The following is a 21,543-nucleotide window of genomic DNA, read 5'->3' on the forward strand; positions in this document are numbered from 1 at the left end:
TAGGCTACATATATTAGTATTATCATATTGGACACTCCATACCTCCAGGGTGACTGTAGCATGTATTATATGAGATATTAACAAAAAGGGTAAGCAAAAAAATGCAGACAATAAAGAACAAAAAGGTGAAAATGAAGAAAATGTGCTCGCTGTATCACGCCTTTCGGTGTGGGCGGGGCAGGAGAGAGATTAGCCACGCCCCGCCGCGCGCTGATTGGTTTCCAAATTTCGCGGACTTCGACACGAGGAAACCTAAAAGAAAGTTTTCACATAAAGCAACTTGGGGCGAACCATTAACCACATTTGTAAAGGTAAGCAGAAGAAGGTTTTCATTCTGTGTCATCACATCTGTATAGATAAACACTGTTTAAAGCGTAGGTAACGTAAAGCAGTTTTGATGTAGTGGAGCAAATCAAAATCTTGTGACTGTCTGCATGTGCTCCACATTCTCGGCCGATGGATGAATGCTTTAATCTGTTACCGTTGTGCAAATGGGTGCATAAAGAGCACGTACAAATTGCTATATAACACCTGCATGTCAAAGAATCACGTCGTTTTCGTTATTATAAAGTAAACATTTGTCCCTTAGCCACTCGTCGTTTGAGATGTAATAGTTACAGGATGTATTTCGCGGGAAAAATGTAACCCTAGACGCAGTAGTTCCGGTTTATGTTTCAGTAGCTGCGAATCTAAAATTACCTTTAAAGTTCTCGACAAGATGAGAGAAGTGAGAGAAACCTGCTCAAAGTTGGTTTCGCAGTCTGTCAGAAGCGTGCTCTGCAGCTGCGTCATTTGATTGACAGCTGAGCAGTGTTACGTTAGGGTTATTTATATACTATTACAGTTTTTATTAATATTCTCAATTACCTTTTACTTTTTTTCTCTCTTCAGTTTTCGTGTGCTTTTAATTTGCGTTTTAGTTATTTTTGAATATATTTACCTTCATTTATTTTAGTTTTAGTAATTTTATTACTGTTTACTGTTTTATTTCAGCGTTATTTGATTTAAAATCGATTACTAGATATCAGTCTAAGCAAATTCATACTCTGCATTTGATCCAAGAATACTCTTTTAAAGAGATCAAGTACATTAATGCTATTATTACATATTATGTTACCCGGTTTATAGAGTATGTTTTGCATATGGGGGGTCTCCTAACATTTACATATAACATTTTTTCCCTCTAGAGATCATAAAGTATGGCACAGATCAACGGCCATCACAATAAAACATGGGAATCTCATAACAAGATGATGCTGGAACCTCTGAGCACAAATGATCCAGAGGTAAGACAGCCTCAAGACTCCTTGCGGTGAACCATGAGTGATATTCTGCTGTGCAAACCTTTTTATTTTGACTAGTTATGATGAAATCTGGTCTCCTAGACTCTGATCTGCAGCTTTAGCCTAGCCTTGCTCAGCTGAAGTATGATTCATATCAAATGAATACAGAAATATTTCTGTATGCACTAGGTATTTAACATAATAAAGAAGGAAAAGAAGCGACAGACGTATGGATTAGAGCTCATCGCCTCTGAGAACTTCACTAGTCGGGCTGTTTTGGAGGCTCTGGGTTCCTGCATGAACAACAAGTACTCTGAAGGCTATCCTGGTCAGAGGTGACTATTGTGCAACTACATTTTATGTACTGGTACATTACAATTTTATGTTGTTGCATATGCCAATAAGATTTACACTTTGCACTTAGAAAATGAGCTTGTGCATTAAAAAATGCTTCAGACTTTGTTTAACGTTGTTAGGTATTACGGAGGCACGGAGCATGTCGATGAATTGGAGCGCTTGTGTCAGGAACGAGCTCTCAAGGTGTACGGCCTCGACCCGGAGAAATGGGGAGTGAATGTTCAGCCGTACTCTGGTGGGTTTGTTTCTGTGTCACTAGACTGTTGCTGTAAGAGATGATGTAACATATGAAACATTAACTCAAGCGCACATTGTTTTTTTTTTTCCTCAGGGTCACCTGCGAACTTTGCCATATACACAGCCATAGTGGAACCTCATGGGCGCATCATGGGCCTTGATCTTCCTGATGGTGGCCATCTCACCCACGGCTTCATGACTGACAAAAAGAAAATCTCAGCCACTTCCATTTTCTTTGAGTCCATGCCGTATAAGGTGACCTTGCGATTAGAATCAACACTGTGGTGAACTCTAAACTGAAGTAATGGGGAAACTGGCATTTTGTAATTTGGCTAGAAGGTCAAAGTGATAACCAGACAAGTAACATGGGCAGAATTTGCAGCATACGGACTGATTTGGTGAATGATGCCTTTGTGAAAAAAAGATTCCAGCACTAGTTTAATGTTTAACAATACTGACACGTTTCAGCCTAAGGGCCTTCTTCAGGGTGTATAAATCCTTTAGCATTCAACAGTTTGAATCTTGCATTCAAAGTTTCAAATCGACAACACGTTAAGAGTAAATACTAGGGCACAGAAAACCCTAATGCTGAGACAACACTTGTATATTAAACCTGTATTCCTTTGTTTGTGTCCAGGTCAATCCAGAAACTGGATACATCGATTATGACAGACTTGAGGAAAATGCTCGTCTTTTCCACCCAAGACTTATCATTGCAGGTCAGTGCCGTTTCTAAAATCTGAGGATTTTTTTTTTTTACTGCACTATGTATAGCTTTTATAATTTAATTAATATAATTAATAATAATTAAAAAAAATTGTCTTACTTGAAAACCATTTTTTCATCTATCTGTTGTTTTAATAGTGTTTAATAAATTATTTGGAAAAAAAAATTAAACTGATTTTCTTAAAGTAATTAATAATCACATTTTATGCCCACCACTTATACCTGATATAAGAGATTTTGCAAAAATAAAGGAGTCAGTGCTGCTCTGATGGGCTGGTTGGAGAAAAAACAAAAAGTAATTCAACATCAAAAGAAACGACAGACATCACCATTAACGTTTCTGTGCACCATAGGCACCAGCTGTTATTCCCGTAACCTGGACTACAGTCGCCTGAGGAAGATTGCAGATGAGAACGGAGCGTATCTTCTGGCAGACATGGCTCACATCAGTGGTTTAGTCGCAGCAGGAGTCGTGCCGTCTCCGTTTGAATACAGCGATGTTGTTTCCACCACCACCCACAAGACCCTGAGGGGCTGCAGGGCAGGAGTCATTTTCTTCAGGAAGGGTGAGTTCAGTGTGAACTGAGCTGCTGTTACACTAAATCTAGGCCATTGACAGTACTGTCATTATACACTCTTGAATTTCAGGGGTTCGTAGTGTTGATGCAAAGACAGGCAAGGAGACCCTGTATAACCTGGAGAGTCTGATCAACCAGGCAGTGTTTCCTGGACTGCAGGGCGGCCCTCACAACCATGCCATTGCAGGTAAGAGCTGACGTCCTCCATGTGATTAGATAAGATGAGATGAGATAAGTTGAGATAGTTATATGAGGTCAGATAAGGTTAGGTAAGTTTGCATTTAAACTAGGAATGTTTATGATTAATCCATGATTTATTAATCAACATGTAATTTGATTAAGCTTGCTGTTTAATTTAGTTCAGTAACCATCCAATCGGATGTTGAGAACACTGTCTGTACAGTCATCTGATGTTAGAGCGCACAAGTATGTCTCTGTATGTAAAGATTACATTGACTGTAAACACTTGACAACAAGCACCATTTGTTTGCTGGCCCTTTATCAACCCATCTGACAGTCATGTCAGTGCCTGCCAGGAGAGCATGCAGGAACACTGTCATTTTATCATGACCAGTCTAGTGGTATGTTATATAAATGTATATACAGCGGGTAAAATGAGTATTGAACACGTCACCATTTTTCTCAGTTAATATATTTCTAAAGGTGCACACCTGAGCAATGCATGCCACTAGTTTCTCCATACAGGAGGCGTCTTGAAGCTGTCGTTAACAACAAAGGCTTTTGTACAAAGTATTAAATAAATTTCAGTAAGCATGTTCAATACTTTTTCCCTGTGTCATTCAACTTAATTCTTAACTTATTTAAACTTATCTATTTTGTTTTCTTTGTGTGTATGGATTACTTGGGTTGTTACTGACATCAGGTGAAAATTTCATATCAACAGAACCTTTAGAAATGTATTTACTGAGAAAAATGTTCAATACTTATTTTACCCGCTGTATAGTGTGTGTGTATATGTATATATATGTATGTGAAATAAGGAATACAACAAGTGATTCATATTAATTAAATAAGGAATACAACAAGTGATTCATATATATATATATATATATATATATATATATATATATATATATATATATATATATATAAATAAAATATGTACTGAATTTACCCTGAGAGTTATTACTTAAATTCAAAGACAATAGTTATTTTAAATATTTTACAATCTTCAGATTGTTTTAATGGAATATATGCATTTTCTGTAAACATTAATTTAAAAATGAAACCGTGTTAATTAAACATATATTTATTTTGTAAGCTTATTTAAATTAAACAGAAAATTTATTAATTATAAATTACATGATTTCAATAAGTGTTTATTGATATAATCACTTAACTAAATTTATATAATCACTTAACTAAATGACAAATGATTAATATTTATGAAAATGGACATAAAGCACATACAATATATGCTTTATTTAATTGAAACAATAAGTATTATTTTGAATTATTTACATTTATTAATGTTTTTACTTTAAAAAATGACGAATTAAATTTTATGACAATTGATTAATATTCCTGCCAGCTGACATCCTTAAACTGATTGCAGTTTTTTTTCCTACCCAATATATGCCGTATTTAAATTAAATGGTAAATATTTATTAATTATATAATTAATTGTTGTTTTAATAAATTATTTAATTTAATACGTTATAACCTAAAAAATATTTACTTTTTATGACAACTGATTATCAGTATTCTTGGTTATGTGCTTAATTTTATTTTATTTGTTTGTGATGCGTAGGGGTTGCTGTTGCTTTAAAGCAGGCTCTGACTTCAGAGTTCAAGACTTATCAGTTGCAAGTTCTAGCAAACTGCAGGGCTTTAGCAGCCACCCTAATGGAAAAGGGCTACAAAGTTGTTACAGGTGAGTTCCTTAAGGGTTTAATAAATTATACGTAAATGAAACCGTTGGCTGAGGGTGACAGAGCTGTGTTCACTTCATCTTTTGTTTCTATATGTAGGTGGCTCAGATAATCATCTCATCTTGGTTGATCTTCGTTCAAATGGAACTGATGGAGGAAGAGCAGAGAAAGTCCTGGAGGCTTGTGCCATTGCCTGCAACAAGAACACCTGCCCAGGTGCATTGAAAATTAAAAAAAAAACATCATGTTAGACATCTTTTTGTATGTTTTACTACAACAATCTAATCCGCTATTCCACTGATTCTCTTTCCAAAATTTGTAATGAAGGTGATAAAAGTGCCTTGCGCCCCAGCGGCCTTCGTTTAGGGTCTCCTGCTCTTACATCTCGAGGACTTTTGGAGGATGATTTCCGTAAGGTCGCCGAGTTCATTCACCAGGGTGAGCTTTATGCAATAATGAAACATTAAAGAATATTGTTCTTGATATTATAATTGACAATGTGTATGTGCCCCTCAGGCATTGAGTTGACACTGGAGATCCAAAGAAACATGAACCCTAAAGCGACTTTGAAGGAGTTTAAGGATGAACTGGCTCGAAATGAGAAGTACCAACTGAAAATAAAGGAAATTCGAAAGGAAGTCGAAGACTTTGCTGGAAAGTTCCCAATGCCTGGGCTGCCAGAGTTATAATTGCGGTCTTTCCGACTATTTGCTAAGATTTGTTGATTTAATGGCCACAAAGGCCTGAATAACACTCTGCAATCATCATGCACCTCAATGTGATGACTTCCCTTTCATATAAATCACCAAATGATCCGTTTTTGACTATACATTTCATGGGTTTCTCTAGTGTGTTCTAGTCACGTTTTCTCTCACTTCTGGGGTTACACCCATTGCAGAATAAGCTGAAGTAATCTATGAAAAGTCTTACTGTACACTTAAAACAGATCAACAGAAGAAAATAACCAACTGGTGCAATGAAGCTGTATATGCAGTGCAAATAAAGCCTCAAATATTGTAAACGTGAACATGTGACGACCTTTTTCTTGCTCATTAAGTGTAAAATTTACATCTCACTGTTACTTTTTACTCTAATAAGCTGACATGTGTAAGTCATTACAAATTCGGAATGAGACGAATCATGTGCCTTTTACTATATAATAAAGTTAAGTCGGTTTTTGCTAAAGACAGACTGTGACAGGGTTGGTATGATGCCATTTAATAATGATGCAAAACAGCTAAATCAGAAATAATTTAATGAAACTGAAGGCAGAGAAATTTCACAATGGGCAGCAACTCAAAGCACACAGATGACCCTCAAAATTTACTCGATTTAAGATCCATAAACATTTCAGCATGACGAATATACCCCGGACAAGCTCACAATACTGTCTTAAAATAGATTTGTGTAAAGAAGCAACAAAAATGCATGATTTGGACAGCTCTAGCAAACAAGATGTGTTCAGAAACCACAAAAAGAAATAACCTTCTTAGAAGCTGATGTGCGTATAATGGTATGGCTTATTCTCAATTTACATTCAACAGACTCCGCAATTAAATGCTGAGAAATCTGTCTCTGACAAATCGTTACAAAGGCCAATAATTACTGGGTAGCCAAAACAACTTGCTATTAAGACACACTTACGATGAAACACAGCGGTGGCGGTCAAGATCTGTAATTCTGAACTACAACTGCTATCATGCAGTAGTGGGAATAACAATTACAGACCATGTATTTTGGTAACAACCATCATTATCGTTCATTTCACATCACTGCAACAGCCATTCAAATGAAGTGCCACTTCATCCACATAGTTACTCATGCTGACGTTGCTTGCACACAACTTAGACAATTTATATCCATTTTAAATACACCTAGAAAGGCTGAACAGCACAACACATGAGATACAATGGAAGGGTCTAAAAACTGCCACCATATTTTGCAGTCATTACATTTTTGTGTTCTTCAAACATGCATAGTGTGACAACTTACATGCAGTACATTCGTTCACCTTATCACACAATTACGTTAAAACACTAAGGGTAGCTGGCTCCATTTTTGTTTAACCATGCCTTTAACCTTTGTTCAATGTTGTATTATAAAAAAAAAATCAGTTTTCCCCCTCAGATTTTGTCCACTGGGGAGAGCAGAAAAAAGGAAAAATCTGCAAATTTGCATGTTTTCCCTATGTTATTAATCAGTTTAGTGTATTAATTATCAAAAAAGCTTATAACTGACCAATCCATGAATTAACATCAAATTATCTGCTGATTGAAATACATATAATGCTAATGCATCTTATAAAGGCTGCATATTTAAGGAGGAGAATGTGTATCATAACATACTGTTCTGTTGCCACGCAAGTTAGTTCCATTAAATTATGCTTGTGATTTTCATGCAGCAACAGTTGCTTTCCTTGTGAAGACAAAAAGCATTAATTATTAAATGGGATACCAGGACCAGATTCATTAAATGGTGATTAGAGACTCTCCTGCTGCTGTTCCCATAACTGTAGCTGTCAATGAAAACAAGCATGGGACTACACATATTTAAACAAACCGTTTCATTTGGCTTCTTTCAAAACAACTACTTGTGCTTGAACAACTGAAATTTTGCAGTCTTCATTTTATTTCATAGCTTTTTGTAAGGCCTCAAAGAGGAACCATTTTCTCCATTTTACTGAAGACGGTTTGGCAATAGATTTAAGTATGCAACCTCTGCACTAAACAAATAGTCAAGACCATATTTTCTAACACCAGACGTTCAACCTGCTGCTTCCTGGAATGCTGTGAACAAAAACAAAGGTGATTACATTCAATACATTTGGTCTCCTGATTTTATCGGGGTTAATGTGGAACAGATAGTGGACACATTCAGATTTTGTACAAATAGCTGGTGGTGTAATTAAAACAAAAAGACTGGTTGGCCCCCTTCGAGGACCCCTGAATGTAATGCTGCTTGATGAGCTCACTTAGGTACTGGACGATTTTACTCTCCTCCACAGTGTAGCCGAGCTGCAACAAGAAATTAGTCCTGCGTGACGTTACCGAGCCCTGGTCGTTGATGTCCATGGGAAGGTGAATGTGATGGCAGAATGTGTAAAGGAAGGCCTTGGCTATAAGCTGAGTCAACATACCCTGAACATGGAGGAAGTAGGTACTGCCACGTTTGATCTGAGTCCTGTGGTCTGCCAAATGGCTTACTAGAGTTCCTTTGTATGGCGGACACCGGAGGGTCTTGTTGTCACAGTCCAAAATGCTTATGTAACGGCTGTATCGATTCAAAGAGTGGAGAATGCTGGATCCAGCCGGGGAGGCAGCTCTGGGAAAAAGAGGAAATACCAAAAATAATTAACACTGCACTTTTGGTCATTGATTTAAAGCATTGCAAGCAACAAAACTGGCTGCTTTTGAAACCATGATACGGAGTTATTGATTGACTACAGGTCAGCCACATACCTCTGCAATCCAATAAGTTTCCATCTCTGCAGGTCGGTGAGCTGAAATGGCGATGAAAGCCACGGTTGGACGGTTTCACCGTACTTGCCGAGATTGGGAACGAAAATGAACAAAGCATTGACTAGCTTCCTCACCGTGCCCTCGTCCACTCCTAAAATAACGAGCGTCCGGCCACTCAGAAGACAGAAAATGGCTTGCTGCGCAAACGGATATTGCCTGATGAATCGAAGAGCGCTGTGACCCGCTTTCTTCTTCTTCTTCAGCGTCGACGCACTGCCGTAGGTGAACGGAGACGCCGCTCGGTCAGAACTGGTGGAGGCGCTCATGAAGCTCGTACTGTCGGAGACATCTTCGATAGTAATTTTTGCCACCTCCTCAGTGTTTAGTTCAGAAAAAGTCAGTCCCATGTTCGGGCTTTCTGCGAGGGCCGACTCTTCCAGAATGTAGTCCATCTGTAAGGCAGGGTCTCCGTGAAGAAGAGACAGAGGCTCCTGGTTCACCACTGTATCGCCACAGCACTCCTGAGCGAGCTCAACTAAAGGTTCCTCAAAAATGAAACCGTCCTGTCCAATACAGCAGGCTGCATCCATCGGGACTAGATTCCCGTCAGACGTCCTTTGAGGGACAGCAACAGAGCCGGATGCGTTTTCAGATGCTGATGCAATGGATACCTTGCTCTTTCGTTCCAGACCATCAAAGTAATTTGCCTGTAGACTGGAAGGACTAAAACCTCCAAAAGCCTCGATGCTCTTGTCGCTACTGAAACTCCCTTTGGTCTCCGTGTCGGCCGCCTCTGAGGTCTCCTGCGTAATGTCAGACGTACTGGACTCGGGACGCCCTTCCATAGACTCCACACCTGGCTTAACGTGATCTACATCTATGCAGGTGGTGTACGATTCGAGACTCAGCGGCTCGCCAGATAAGTTCAGAATGGGGACAGTTGGGTTGTTGGAAGAAATACTGAAGTCCTTTGAGGTTCCTCCGTACTCCGAGTCGCGTTCAGCTTCGAAGAGGAAGCTAGTAACGCTCTGTTTGCTCAGAAGGGCCCTGTCGATCTGGCTAGTGTAAATAAGGCACAGATCTCCTCGGAATGACTTCTCAATTATGTTTAGTTGCTCTAGAGTTTGGTGGAAGAAGCTGGCGTTGCAGAGCTCTTCCATCGTTTTCAAGCGTTTATCAAAGCACTTCGCAGATTTGCCCTTTATGAGCTGAGGCGTGTAAGAGGACTTTCTACTCTCGCTTTCGGTTTCCACAGTCTTATCAGAATGATTAATATTTAGTGTATCGTCTATTACACTCGTGTCACCTGGTGTCTCCGTCTCGTGTTGTACAAAATCTACATCTTTTCTTTTCCTGGACGGATAAGATGTTATTTGCCTCAGCAGATCTTTGTGTTCGTAGATGGACTTCTCCACATTGGCCAATTCATTCGCCTTCTCAATAGCTTGTGTGGAGTAACAGCCATTGTTCATTTTCTGCAGCTCAGTCTCTTTGTGCAGCACCGATCTGGTGTACTCCAGGTCTTTCAGTTTCTTTTCCAGTTCGTTCGCAAAAGCCTTCCTGTTGCCTAGTTTTAAAAATTCGGAAGCCTTGGAAAACCCGGACGACAGTTCTTGAAACTGATGCATGATCTTCCTTTCGTCCGCGGAAATGTAGGCCATGCAAAAGGGGCGCACAAATCCACGCGCCTCCAAGTCGTACAGCGTCAGATGATGGACGTAAGCGAACGCCCCTTCCTTGGAATCACCCAGGACAACTTTTGAGTCCTCCACAAAATTTAGCTTTGGGTAGTTGCTGCCAGGAGGATGCCCAACGAAGGACGCCTGGTAGTCCACAGACATGATGCGAAGTGAGAAGTAGTTAAGGTCAAACGTCCCACACACTTTGGGATCATTGGGAATGGTGAGTAAAGGCTGAGGACCGACCTGTTCTGAAAATTCAGAGATGAGTATGAAATCTTTCGAGAATTTCGCAAAGGATGTCTTCGTCCAGGGATTTGCATTGGCAGCATGAGCAAACAAAGGCACAGAAAACTCCTCTGGAAGTGAGCACGGATCCGAGAACGAGTCCCCAAAGTCATCTTCTTTGGTAAAAGCCACCACATCTGGTGAGCCAATCATGTTCTCGGAGTCTATAGAGAGACATCAGCAGAAATAGCCCTACCCTTCCATATGCCCCAGCATCTAAATCGATGAAAGCATAATATTTCACAAAGACATCATTTTAAAAACATAAATCATAAATACGCCGTGCACTGAGGACTCTCCGTCTTTGCAGCACGGATGGTCAGTCCACAGATTCAGATCACGATCTGAAATACATTAAGCCTGAAGACGATGCTCTCCAAGCCTGACAGACCTCTGATGTCACCTGATATAAATCTCATACATCTATCAATCGTCGCCGCTTACATAAGCCTATTTATAACCAGGCATCTACATAACAAATCTAAACGAAGACGCCGCTATTACAATGTACTCCAGCTGCTCAATAAACTGACATCCTCCAACAGCAGCCATATTTAAACGAGCGTAACCTTCCCACGTGACTGTCCTGACGAGGAAGCGAATGTGTTCGACACCTAGAGAGCTGACTAGATAGACAGCAGTCTGGACACGCTTACTGAGCGGACTCTGACCAAATATGCTACTCACGTAGGTGTCTAACTAGGTTTTGAGACACAGCGTGTTGCGTTTGTTATGATGTGTGTCGCCTGATTGTTCGAGGGGAGAAATTATATTATTCGTAATGTATGACACGACTCGCTATTATACATACATGTAGACTGATTGATTGGTTTTAACGAATTATTATTTGTTTTTAGGTTATTGACATGTCGTTGGGAAAATACACAACAGACAACACAGCATTCTAAACAGATTGCTTCACGGTATTTTTACGACAATTCTCGTCATCATGGCGCCGGAAAGTCGAGATTGAAGTCCCTTTAGGAAGAGGGGAAATTAAATAGGTTAATAAATCAAATATCCGAAAAGAGTGGCAGAAGAAGTGGGACATAGCTGATACAGGAAGATTTTATTATAAAATCAATTAATCAGAAGTATACAATTTTGGAAGATGTAGGAAAGATGAGGTGATTTTAAAATCGATTACACAGGACTAAATGCATCACTATACAAAATAGGTAAATATGTCACAGTTAAATGTGTTTTTTTGTGGTGTGATAGAAACCGTTAAAATGTTGAAAATAGCATAGAGAGAATTAAAACGATAAAGAACTAAAAAGGTAATAAAGAAAAAAATAAGACACATTAGATATTAGGAAAATGATTAAAAGAAGGTATTAATCAAAGAATAGTAATGGAATATATGGCAGAAACAAGATTTTAAAAAATAATTTAATAGTTAAATAAAGGGGAACACACAAACTGTTTTTTTTTTTTTTTTGGCATGGGAGCTAAACACGCAGCAGCCAGAAATATAACTTGGGTGAACCCGACATAAAATTAACTATAATAAATATGAATAAAATATGAGGTATTGATGATTAATAAAATAAACGTATGAATATATAAACAGTTGGTGGCGGTATGTGCCTGTGGTGCGGAATACGCCAAAAATCCGAAGAAGAAGAAGTGGGCGCCGAAATTGGAAGTTTTTACCCAGAGCTGATTCGTCTGCTGTGTTCACACTTTTTAAAAAACGTTTACAGAGATTTCTTCCCGTTTTCGCTGCTATGTTTTATCTCAGTTAACTTATAGGTCGTCAGGGTTTTATGTTCCTCGGGAAGCTGTTGTTTTGATGTAGTGTTGGGAGATGACAGTGATCATGCGCCGCTAGATCACAGTTATGAACGTTTTGTTTAGATCACTGAGAGTGACCATCGACAGTCGATTTTATAGACAAGTATCTGTAAGCATGATCAGGCGCACACAGATTAAGAAAGTGCTCTGTGTTGCCGAGAAGAACGATGCAGCTAAGGGCATAGCAGAGATCATGTCAAACGGGAGCTCGAGAAGAGTGAGTGTTACACAGTTAAGCTACTTTCATCCGTAATGTCAGACCTTATAGCAGTTATTAAACGAGTTGTTACTTTTTTCATGTCTGTCAAATGTTGTTTATATTTGTATGTGATAGTGATCATCACTGGTAATGAATCTTTTTTGTTCTTGACAGAGAGAAGGCTACTCTGTTTACAATAAAATATATGAGTACGAATACCACCTCTTTGGTCAAGTGAGTCATTTTTGGGGTTAATTAGTACGTGTAAGTAGTATATAGGGTCTGTTTTTGATCGTGGTGTGTATTTGTTCACAGAATGTAACTGTAAGCATGACATCCGTGTCAGGACATCTCTTGAGTCTCGAATTCAAAGCTCCCTTTCAGAAATGGTAAAAACTTCTTCACATCTCTAATGATAATGCAGTGTACATATTCAGTTAAACTTCGTCGTGTGGTGTGTTTTCACAGGCATAGTTGTAATCCAGTCCTGTTGTTTGACGCTGAGGTGGAGAAGTACTGCCCTGAGAACTTTACACCCATCAAAGTATTCACTTTCATGCGTGCTCTTAGATTTGTTTCTTTTAGAATATGAGCTTGCATTTTAATATATGCATCTGCATTATCCAGAGGACTTTGGAGAGGGAGGTGAGACAGTGCCAAGCTCTGGTCATTTGGACTGATTGTGACAGAGAAGGAGAAAATATCGGCTTTGAGGTCATTGATGTTTGCAAAGCAGGTGAGTTTAGTCAGTGCATCATGGTTCTAGTTATTCACTGCACTGGTGCTGTATGTCTCTAACTGCCTTTTAACATGGGATATCTTTTAATAGTGAAGCCAAACATTCAGGTCTTCCGTGCACGGTTCTCTGAGATCACCCCCAACTCCATAAGGAGAGCCTGTGAGACCCTTACTGAGCCGGACGTCAACGTCAGTGATGCGGTGGATGTGAGACAGGAGCTGGACCTCCGCATCGGTAGCTAGTTAAATATAGAAGAGAACATAAACACAAGTGACTGCATGCTAGGCCGTGTTTAGCGTATGCACATTGTGTTCCTTCAGGGGCATCGTTTACCAGGTTCCAGACTCTACGCTTGCAGAAGATATTCCCAGAATCTCTCTCTGATCAGCTCATCAGTTATGGCAGCTGTCAGTTCCCGACCCTTGGCTTTGTGGTAGAGCGTTTTAAAGCCATTCAAGCCTTTGTCCCTGAAACTTTCTTTAAAATCAAAGGTACTCTGGTTTTTTTTTTTTTTTTTTTAATTTACACACACAGTTACTTACAAGTACAAGAAGTGCTTTGCAGTGTCGTCACACGTGCTTTATTGTGTGTATGTGAAATTTCTGTTTGATAGTTGTCCATGAGCCTAATGAAGAGGAATCAGTTGAATTCAGCTGGAAAAGACATCGCCTTTTCAATCACACAGCATGCCTTGTGCTGTATCAGATGTGCATGGAGGTGTGTGCTTCTGCTTGACTTGTTAATTAAAAAAAAAAAAAAAAAAACATATGTAAGCTGTGTAGTTCATTATTAAGTCATCATACGTTTTCTGTGTTTGGTTTTAATCTTTTCTTAGGATCCGATGGCGAAAGTGATATCTGTAACAAGTAAACCAAAAAGCAAATGGCGACCTTTACCTCTTGACACTGTGGTAAGTCATTTAAAACTTGACAGATTTTATACATTAAAACATTTGGAAATATGGACAAAAGTGTGTATGTGGACACTCAGACATCACACCCATACGCTACCATTCAGAAATGTGGGTTTAGTGAGATCTTTCGAATGTTTCGGAAAGAAATGCTTGCCCAGGCTGCATTTATTTGGTCAAAAATACAGTGAAAACAGTATTATTGTAAAATATATTAGTATTTTAAATAACTGTTTTCTATTTTAAACTTAAGTTATACCTAATTTATTCTTACTGACCCCAAATTTTGAATGGTAGTGTACTTTTGTTCATTTAGTGTATGCTATACCACTACACGCAAAATCATAAATATAGACAAATTTGACAGTTTTGTGTACACAATGGTCATTAGCTACTAAAGTTAGTATAGCTTGTAAGTTTATGAATGGCTTACACCCATTAAGACCCAAAAATGAGTACTAGTGCTGCTGAATGAGTTAAGTGTGTTCAACAACCGAATCGATGAGAAACAATGTAATATATTTTTTAATGCGTTTTAATTTCTTTTTCCAGGAACTTGAAAAACTGGCTTCAAGAAAACTGAGGATAAGTGCCAAAGAAACCATGAAAATCGCAGAAAAGCTGTACACTCAAGGGTGTGTTAAAGCTTATTTCATCCAGATGTCTGTGGTCTACAGCATGTCTGTTGTGTCCCTTCACAAATCAGCCTGTCTGTTTCCTTCCAGGTTCATCAGTTATCCTCGTACTGAGACCAACATGTTTCCACAGAACCTGAACCTAACCACGCTGGTTGAGCAACAGACACAAGACAACGAATGGGGAAATTTTGCTCAGCGCATTTTGGAAAGCGGTGGGCCCACACCTCGAAATGGAAACAAATCTGATCAGGCCCATCCCCCCATTCACCCCACTAAATACACCAACAGTTTACAGGTGAGCAAACTCCCTTTAGGGCTGTCGCGGTGAAGAAATTTCCCTTGCAGTAATTTTGAGTGTCTCAGTAGCACAATATGTGGTATTATCTCCATATACAGTAGCCTATATATAAACTTTCTGGCCACTTTATTATGTACACCTTGCTAGTATCGGGTTGGACCCCCTTTTGCCTTCAGAACTGCCTTAATTCTTCATGGCATAGATTCAACAAGGTGTTGGAAACATTCCTCAGAGATTTTAGTCCATATTGACATGATAGCATCACGCAGTTGCTGCAGATTTGTCGGCTGCACATCCATGATGCGAATTTCCCGTTCCACCACATCCCAAAGCTGCTCTACTGGATTGAGATCTGGTGACTGTGGAGGCCATTTGAGTAAAGTGAGCTCATTGTCATGTTCAAGAAACCAGTCTGAGTTGATTTGAGCTTTGTGACATGGTGCATTATCCTGCTGGAAGTAGCCATTAGAAGATGGGTACACTGTAGTCATAAAGGGTTGACCCTAGTCCTACCTCCCTGTTTGGAGTGGACCATCGTAACTGGTACCAACTTACACAACGACAGTGTTTAATTATTTTTCTTTTTTTAAAGGGAAATGAAAAGCGGCTGTATGAGTTCATAGTACGTCACTTCCTGGCCTGTTGCTCCAAAGATGCTCAGGGACAAGAGGTGACTGTCGAGATTGAAATAGCTGAAGAGAGATTCTCAGCGAGTGGATTGACGATCATTGCTCGCAATTATCTGGAAGTGTACCCTTACGACAAGTGGTACAATAAGGTGAATGCTTCTCAAAACATAATACAATTTATAGCTTTGCATATAGTTTTCAGTTAAGAAACCATTTGATCACATTTATATTGCACTTATATTGTAATGCAAGCAGTGTCAATCCTAGACTTCTGGGGGCCCTACGCAAAACTGTGTCGGCAGGGTTGGGGGGGGGGTATAGTGGGGAATGAGTAGTTATGAACGAATGAATGAATCGCATTTGTCCATATTTAACTCTGTCTTGAATCGCGCTCGTGGAAAGCGCTTGAGAAACAGTGTCTCTTCCGCAGCTCGGTACGCTTTGAGCTCATTTTTTTAGTCTCGAGCAAAACTGTACGACTTTCACATTACATGATTTGACTGATTTTTACATAGAAAGGGCGACAACGCACTGCATTAAAAGAAATTATAATTCATGTTTTCATTATCGCTGGCCAAATTCAAAAACGAGGTCCCTATGCAGCTTGCATATTTTGCGTATAGGGAGGATCGGCTCTGAATGCAAGCAGCTTTACTCTATTAAACATGAAAAAATCGTGTCAGTAACGCATCAGTTAGAATTACAACTTCAGTTTCTACTGTGAAGAAGCTCTGGTGAGTTCATCTAACCTCGATGGACTGATGCACTTTGGCAAGCTTTTTTAAACTATTGAAACAAACTCTTTTTTTGCCTCATTTTGTTTCTAATTATGTCACATCAGTTTCACTTTTAAAGGGTTTGTTCTCCCAAAAATTAAAATTCAGCCATTGATTACTGATCCTCATGTCGTTCCAAACACGTAAGACCTTCGTTCATCTTCGAAACACAAATTAAGATATTTTTGATGAAATCCGAGAGCTTTCTGATTCTCCATAGACAGCAATGCAACTGAAATGTTCTCAGGTCCAGAAACGTAGCAAGGACATCAGTAAAACAGTCCATGTGACATCAGTGGTTCAACCGCAGTTTTACGATGCTACGAGAATACTTTTTGTGCACAAAGAAAACAATAAAACTTTTTTGTTGCAACAATAAAAATTTATTCAGGAATTATTTTCCTCAAGTTACCGTCTTCCATCATTTTGGAGAGTACCCCACAACATAATCAACGTAATGAGCGTTGTTTACGTTCAGCGAGTGCGCGTGGTCTACTGAATGTGAACAACTCTCAGATTTTATCAAAAATATCTTAATTTGTGTTCTGAACATGAACGAATGTCTTTTGGGTTTGGAACGACATGAAGGCGAGTAATTAATGACAGAATTTTCATTTTTGGGTGAACTATCCCTTTAAGTATTTTTTTTCCCCCCACAGGTTATTCCATTATATACGGCTGACACCACGTTCCAGCCCACAGCGATTGAGATGGTGGAAGGACAGACCAGTCCACCCCAGCTTCTGACAGAGGCTGATTTGATATCACTTATGGAGAAACATGGCATTGGTACTGAAATCTATCAGTCCAGTTTTGTACCTTTTACAACATGAGTTGTGTGACACTCAATTTGAGTTGTCGCTGCAGGTACCGATGCAACACATGCTGATCACATTGAGACCATAAAGAGTCGCATGTATGTGGGGCTGACGGCTGACCAGAGGTTCCTTCCTGGAGAACTTGGCATGGGTCTCGTTGAAGGTAACAAGATCAGTATATCGCTAGTATTGAAGTCTTTAGAGAATGGTTTAATATCTGTGATTTGTGTGAAATTGAGTGTAACATTGTTTCAGGGTATAACTCAATGGGGTATGAGATGTCTAAACCAGACCTGAGAGCAGAGCTGGAGGCTGACCTTAAACTTGTGTCAGAGGGCCGAAAGGACAAAGCCTCTGTCCTCAGTTATCATGTGGCCAAATACAAGGCTGTTTTTATCGAGTCCGTGAGGAAGGCAAAGAAGTGAGTCTGAATGTAGCACTGCAAAGGTCAATGAGATCTACATCTCTACTTTTGTTTGTTCCAGCTGTGTAGTTGCCAATTACATTTTAAGTACAAATTTGAACCTTTTCATATTTTCTGCAGATTGGATGAGGCTTTGTCAAATTATCTGGGCCCTGCTCAGGAGATTACTGAACAGGAGCAAGGAGAAATGGAGATACCATTACCAGTGCGAAAGTGTCCCCAGTGTAACCGTGACATGGTGCTGAAGAAGAAGAAAGACAGCACAAGGTGAGACAACACTATGTGTTAATATAACTGGAATTTAAATGATTGTAGTTTATTCATTTGTTTTTTGTGCCTCCTCTTCTGATCACCCTTTTTATGTCACTCTGTGCAGGATGTTTCTTTCATGTATGGGATATCCTGCCTGTAAAGCAGCCGTGTGGTTTCCAGACACAGTTCTGGAGGTCAGCAGAGACGAGAGCATCTGTCCAACTTGCCATCCGTATCCAGTGCATATGTAAGGATTGTGCTTATCACGTTACTTTGTAGTCATTTTAATATCATGAAGCATTTACAGTACTGTTCAACAGTTTGGACTCAGTAAGGTTTTTTAAAAAAGGTGCAATAAGCGATTTTTAAAAAAACGCTTTTGACCACAGCGTCGGACCGAGTCCCAAAACACACTTTTAGCCAATCAGCAGTAAGGGGGCGTGTCTTGATCCGATGATAGAGAGAAGAGAGGATGGATATTAGCAGATTGACTATAGATAGAGAGAGATGGCAGATAAAAAAATATCAAAGAAAAAAAAACATAAAAAAAAAGGGTTATGATCAGGAAGGACCTGTGAAATATCGGAGCAGCTTTCCAGCAGTGGAGGGAAACTCAAGGAGCGGGAAGGGCTCGAATCAGATGCCGAGGGTGCGTTGTTTCTTTTTGATAGGTAAATAATGTGGATGTGCCTTCGTTTCACACAACTTATCCGTGTTGGCTTTTGTTTGAAAGTGCTTGTGTCATCTTCGCTTGTTTCCACGATCGTCGTTGTCATGGTTGTGTACGTTCGTATGGGGCGGAGATTTCAAAATAAGGGCGAGGTCCTGTTGGGGTATGGGCATGTTTGTTTTGGTGCTTTCAAATATCAACATTGTTTGGCAAAAATTGCTTAGTGCACCTTCTATTATTCAGCAGGGATTCACTAAATTGAATAAATGCTGTTCTTTTGAACTTTCTATTTATCAGAGAATCCTGATGTATCACTGTTTGCACAAAAATCGTATGTAATGATTTCTGAAAGTCTTGCTGATTTGAAATCTGCTTATCATCACAGAAATTAATTACATTTTAAAATATATTAAAATAGAAACCAGTTCTTTTAATTAGTAATAATGTTTCACAATATTACTGTTTTTACTGTATTTTCAATAAAAAACAGCCTTGATGTGCATAAGAGACCTCTTTCAAAACATAAAAGAACTCATGCTGACCCCAAACTTTGAACAGTGTTGTATTTTTGGTATTTTTGTATTTTTACAATAAGGTTTTATATGTTAGCGTTAGTTTATGTAGTAGCTATGATCAAGGGAAAAAAAACATTGAATAATACTTTTACAGCATTTAATATTTATTATTAATCATTATTAATATTATTATTAATTATCTATATTAATCGTGTAAATTAACTTAAATTGTAAAATAATTTTTTTGGTAGTATGAACAACATGAATTATCAACATACATCAATATATTTTAACAAGTTAACATTAACCTAGATTAATAAATGTTAAAAAAAATTCATTTGTTCGTGATTTCTACTGTATTAACTAATGCAAACTAACTTACACTTAAGAATCATGGACAATAAGGGTGAATTAACTAAGTAAATATGGTCATTTTAAATAATGTTTTGTTTTTATTCATAAAATCCTTGACAGGCTGAAGCTTAAATTCAAGAGGGGAAGTTTGCCACCTATGATGCCCCTTGAATTTGTTGGATGCATCGGAGGATGTGATGAGACTCTCAGAGAGGTCTTAAACTTGAGATATATCCGAGGAGGAGAAGCAGATTCTGGCTCGCGGGCACATAACGGCTCTGGATCAAATCAGCATCATGTGCCTAGAACCAACTCAGCACCTCCATCCAGGGTTACACCTCCAGCACCCGGAGCCAACGGCAGCCGCCCCACAGCCAGTCTGCCACCTCCACGGGCAACACAACCACCAGCTTCAGCCCAGGGCGGGGCCATTGTGTGTAACTGTGGTCAGGATGCCATTCTTCTCACTGTTCGCAAAGAGGGTCCCAATCAAGGCCGTCAGTTTTACAAGTGTAACACAGGAGACTGTAAGTTCTTCCTGTGGGCTGATCCGCCGGCTGAGCAGGGAGCGCCCGGAGGGAGTAGAGGACCCATGACTCAGAATCCCCAACCTCCCAGGCCCTCAGCTGGCTTTGGGAACGTACCTCAGCAGAGGCAAAACAACAGAGGATCTGGAGGTGATGATGGTGAGACTATGTGTAACTGTAATGAGCCTGCAGTGACCAGGACCGTCATGAAAGATGGGCCAAACAAGGGGCGAATGTTCCACACCTGCGGGAAACCACGTGATCAGCAGTGTGGGTTCTTCCAGTGGGCGAACGAAAATGTGGCTCCAGGTACAATGCCTGTCTATAATGTTTTGCACTGAAGATTTTATATACATAGGCAGAATATGATCAGAATATGTTGAATAGGATCATTCATACATAGACTGCTGTTCAGATGTCTAGGGTCAGTAAGATTAAAAAAAAAAACAGAAATTCATACTTTTATTCAGTAAGGAATTGATCCAAATGTTTGACAGTTAAGACATTTATGTTCCAAAAGATTTCTATTTCCAATATATTGTTTTTAAGCTTTCTATTAATCAGAAAATTTATCTTGAGCATCAAATTAGCATATGAGAATGATTTCTGAAGGAGCATGTGACACTAAAGACAGGAATGATGATGCTGAAAATGCAGTTTGCTGTTACAAGAATAAATTACATTTTAAAATAAATTTAAATCAAGTGGGACATTTTTTTGAGACATTTTGTCAGTCGCTTGTTTTCTATTTATGTCGGTTTGTGCTGCAAAATCTAGACCACATGTTAAACATCAGGTATGTTCCAAATGGCTGTGACTGTGCTGCATTTTGTGGAGGAAGAAAACAACATTGTTTTATATGGTTTCAAAGAAATGTAAATATTTCAGTTGCCAATCATTTCTTCAATATTGTCTTTTTTTGCTAATAATTTCCATTTCCTTTCACTTTTTAGCCACAGTTTTCCCTGGAGGAAATGGTGCCAGACCTCCTGGGAACAAAAAGGCCAGCACTACCTCAAACAAGCCCCCCACTGCCAAAAGGCCGAGAACCTGTGGAATATGTCATGAGCCGGGTCACACACGGGTCACCTGTCCACAGGGCAAATAAAAAATAACAATAAAAAAAAGTTCCTGCAGTTTTTGTACAATATAAATATACATGTAAATGAAATGAATCTTATCATATGTTTAATTATTTTTATGTGAATAATACATTGTATTGTGTAAAATAAAGTTATTTTAAGTAAAACCTTACTTATTTTGTGTCTTCGTTTATTCTCATGATGAGTAAATTGTTTACATATTGCATGATCTACAGTAGTGTTACACAGTCTGACATTTACTGTATACTACATGTAAAATGCTGAACTAAAAGGTTTATCAGGAAAAGTTATTAATAATGCATTCTAAATACCATAATTGGTCACTTTTTACATTATTGTATCATTACAGTTAGTTTAAAGCAAGTAGTGAGTTATACTAATGAACAATATTTATTT

General features: G+C 39.0%; 3 protein-coding genes across 5 annotated transcripts; 2 read left to right on the forward strand and 1 right to left on the reverse strand.

Annotated features, from left to right (window-relative positions):
- Positions 1-161: 161 nt before the first annotated feature.
- LOC122136526 (serine hydroxymethyltransferase, cytosolic-like) lies at positions 162-6,100 on the forward strand. Of its 2 annotated transcripts, none has more exons than XM_042720150.1 (12): positions 162-311; positions 1,188-1,286; positions 1,473-1,618; positions 1,760-1,875; positions 1,972-2,132; positions 2,515-2,596; positions 2,957-3,169; positions 3,252-3,368; positions 4,953-5,075; positions 5,173-5,289; positions 5,401-5,511; positions 5,590-6,100. In XM_042720150.1, exons 2-12 carry the CDS (start codon positions 1,200-1,202, stop codon positions 5,760-5,762), a joined length of 1,446 nt encoding a protein of 481 aa, XP_042576084.1. In that variant the 5' UTR covers positions 162-311; positions 1,188-1,199; the 3' UTR covers positions 5,763-6,100. The 2 variants fall into 2 exon arrangements, with proteins under 2 accessions (XP_042576084.1, XP_042576085.1); XM_042720151.1 differs by lacking the exon at positions 162-311 and adding an exon at positions 1,061-1,084.
- A 211-nt stretch (positions 6,101-6,311) lies between these two features.
- LOC109047714 (guanine nucleotide exchange protein smcr8a) lies at positions 6,312-11,026 on the reverse strand. 2 transcript variants are annotated; one of them, XM_042720149.1, is made up of 3 exons: positions 10,457-11,026; positions 8,532-10,354; positions 6,312-8,394 (listed from the first exon to the last, which is right to left on the reverse strand). In XM_042720149.1, exons 1-3 carry the CDS (start codon positions 10,649-10,651, stop codon positions 7,947-7,949), a joined length of 2,466 nt encoding a protein of 821 aa, XP_042576083.1. In that variant the 5' UTR covers positions 10,652-11,026; the 3' UTR covers positions 6,312-7,946. The 2 variants fall into 2 exon arrangements, with proteins under 2 accessions (XP_042576083.1, XP_042576082.1); XM_042720148.1 differs by having other exon boundaries at positions 8,532-11,026.
- A 45-nt stretch (positions 11,027-11,071) lies between these two features.
- On the forward strand, positions 11,072-21,287 carry LOC109047698 (DNA topoisomerase 3-alpha-like). The gene is made up of 20 exons (XM_042720147.1): positions 11,072-11,185; positions 11,356-12,512; positions 12,669-12,728; positions 12,810-12,883; positions 12,963-13,038; positions 13,122-13,230; positions 13,324-13,467; positions 13,554-13,724; positions 13,847-13,950; positions 14,069-14,143; positions 14,696-14,778; positions 14,869-15,076; positions 15,672-15,857; positions 17,144-17,273; positions 17,352-17,465; positions 17,558-17,723; positions 17,847-17,993; positions 18,103-18,225; positions 19,638-20,353; positions 20,998-21,287. Exons 2-20 carry the CDS (start codon positions 12,342-12,344, stop codon positions 21,150-21,152), a joined length of 3,012 nt encoding a protein of 1,003 aa, XP_042576081.1. The 5' UTR covers positions 11,072-11,185; positions 11,356-12,341; the 3' UTR covers positions 21,153-21,287.
- The last annotated feature ends 256 nt before the right edge of the window (positions 21,288-21,543 follow it).

The sequence above is a fragment of the Cyprinus carpio genome, chromosome B3, assembly GCF_018340385.1.
Source record: "Cyprinus carpio isolate SPL01 chromosome B3, ASM1834038v1, whole genome shotgun sequence".
NCBI lineage: Eukaryota > Metazoa > Chordata > Actinopteri > Cypriniformes > Cyprinidae > Cyprinus > Cyprinus carpio.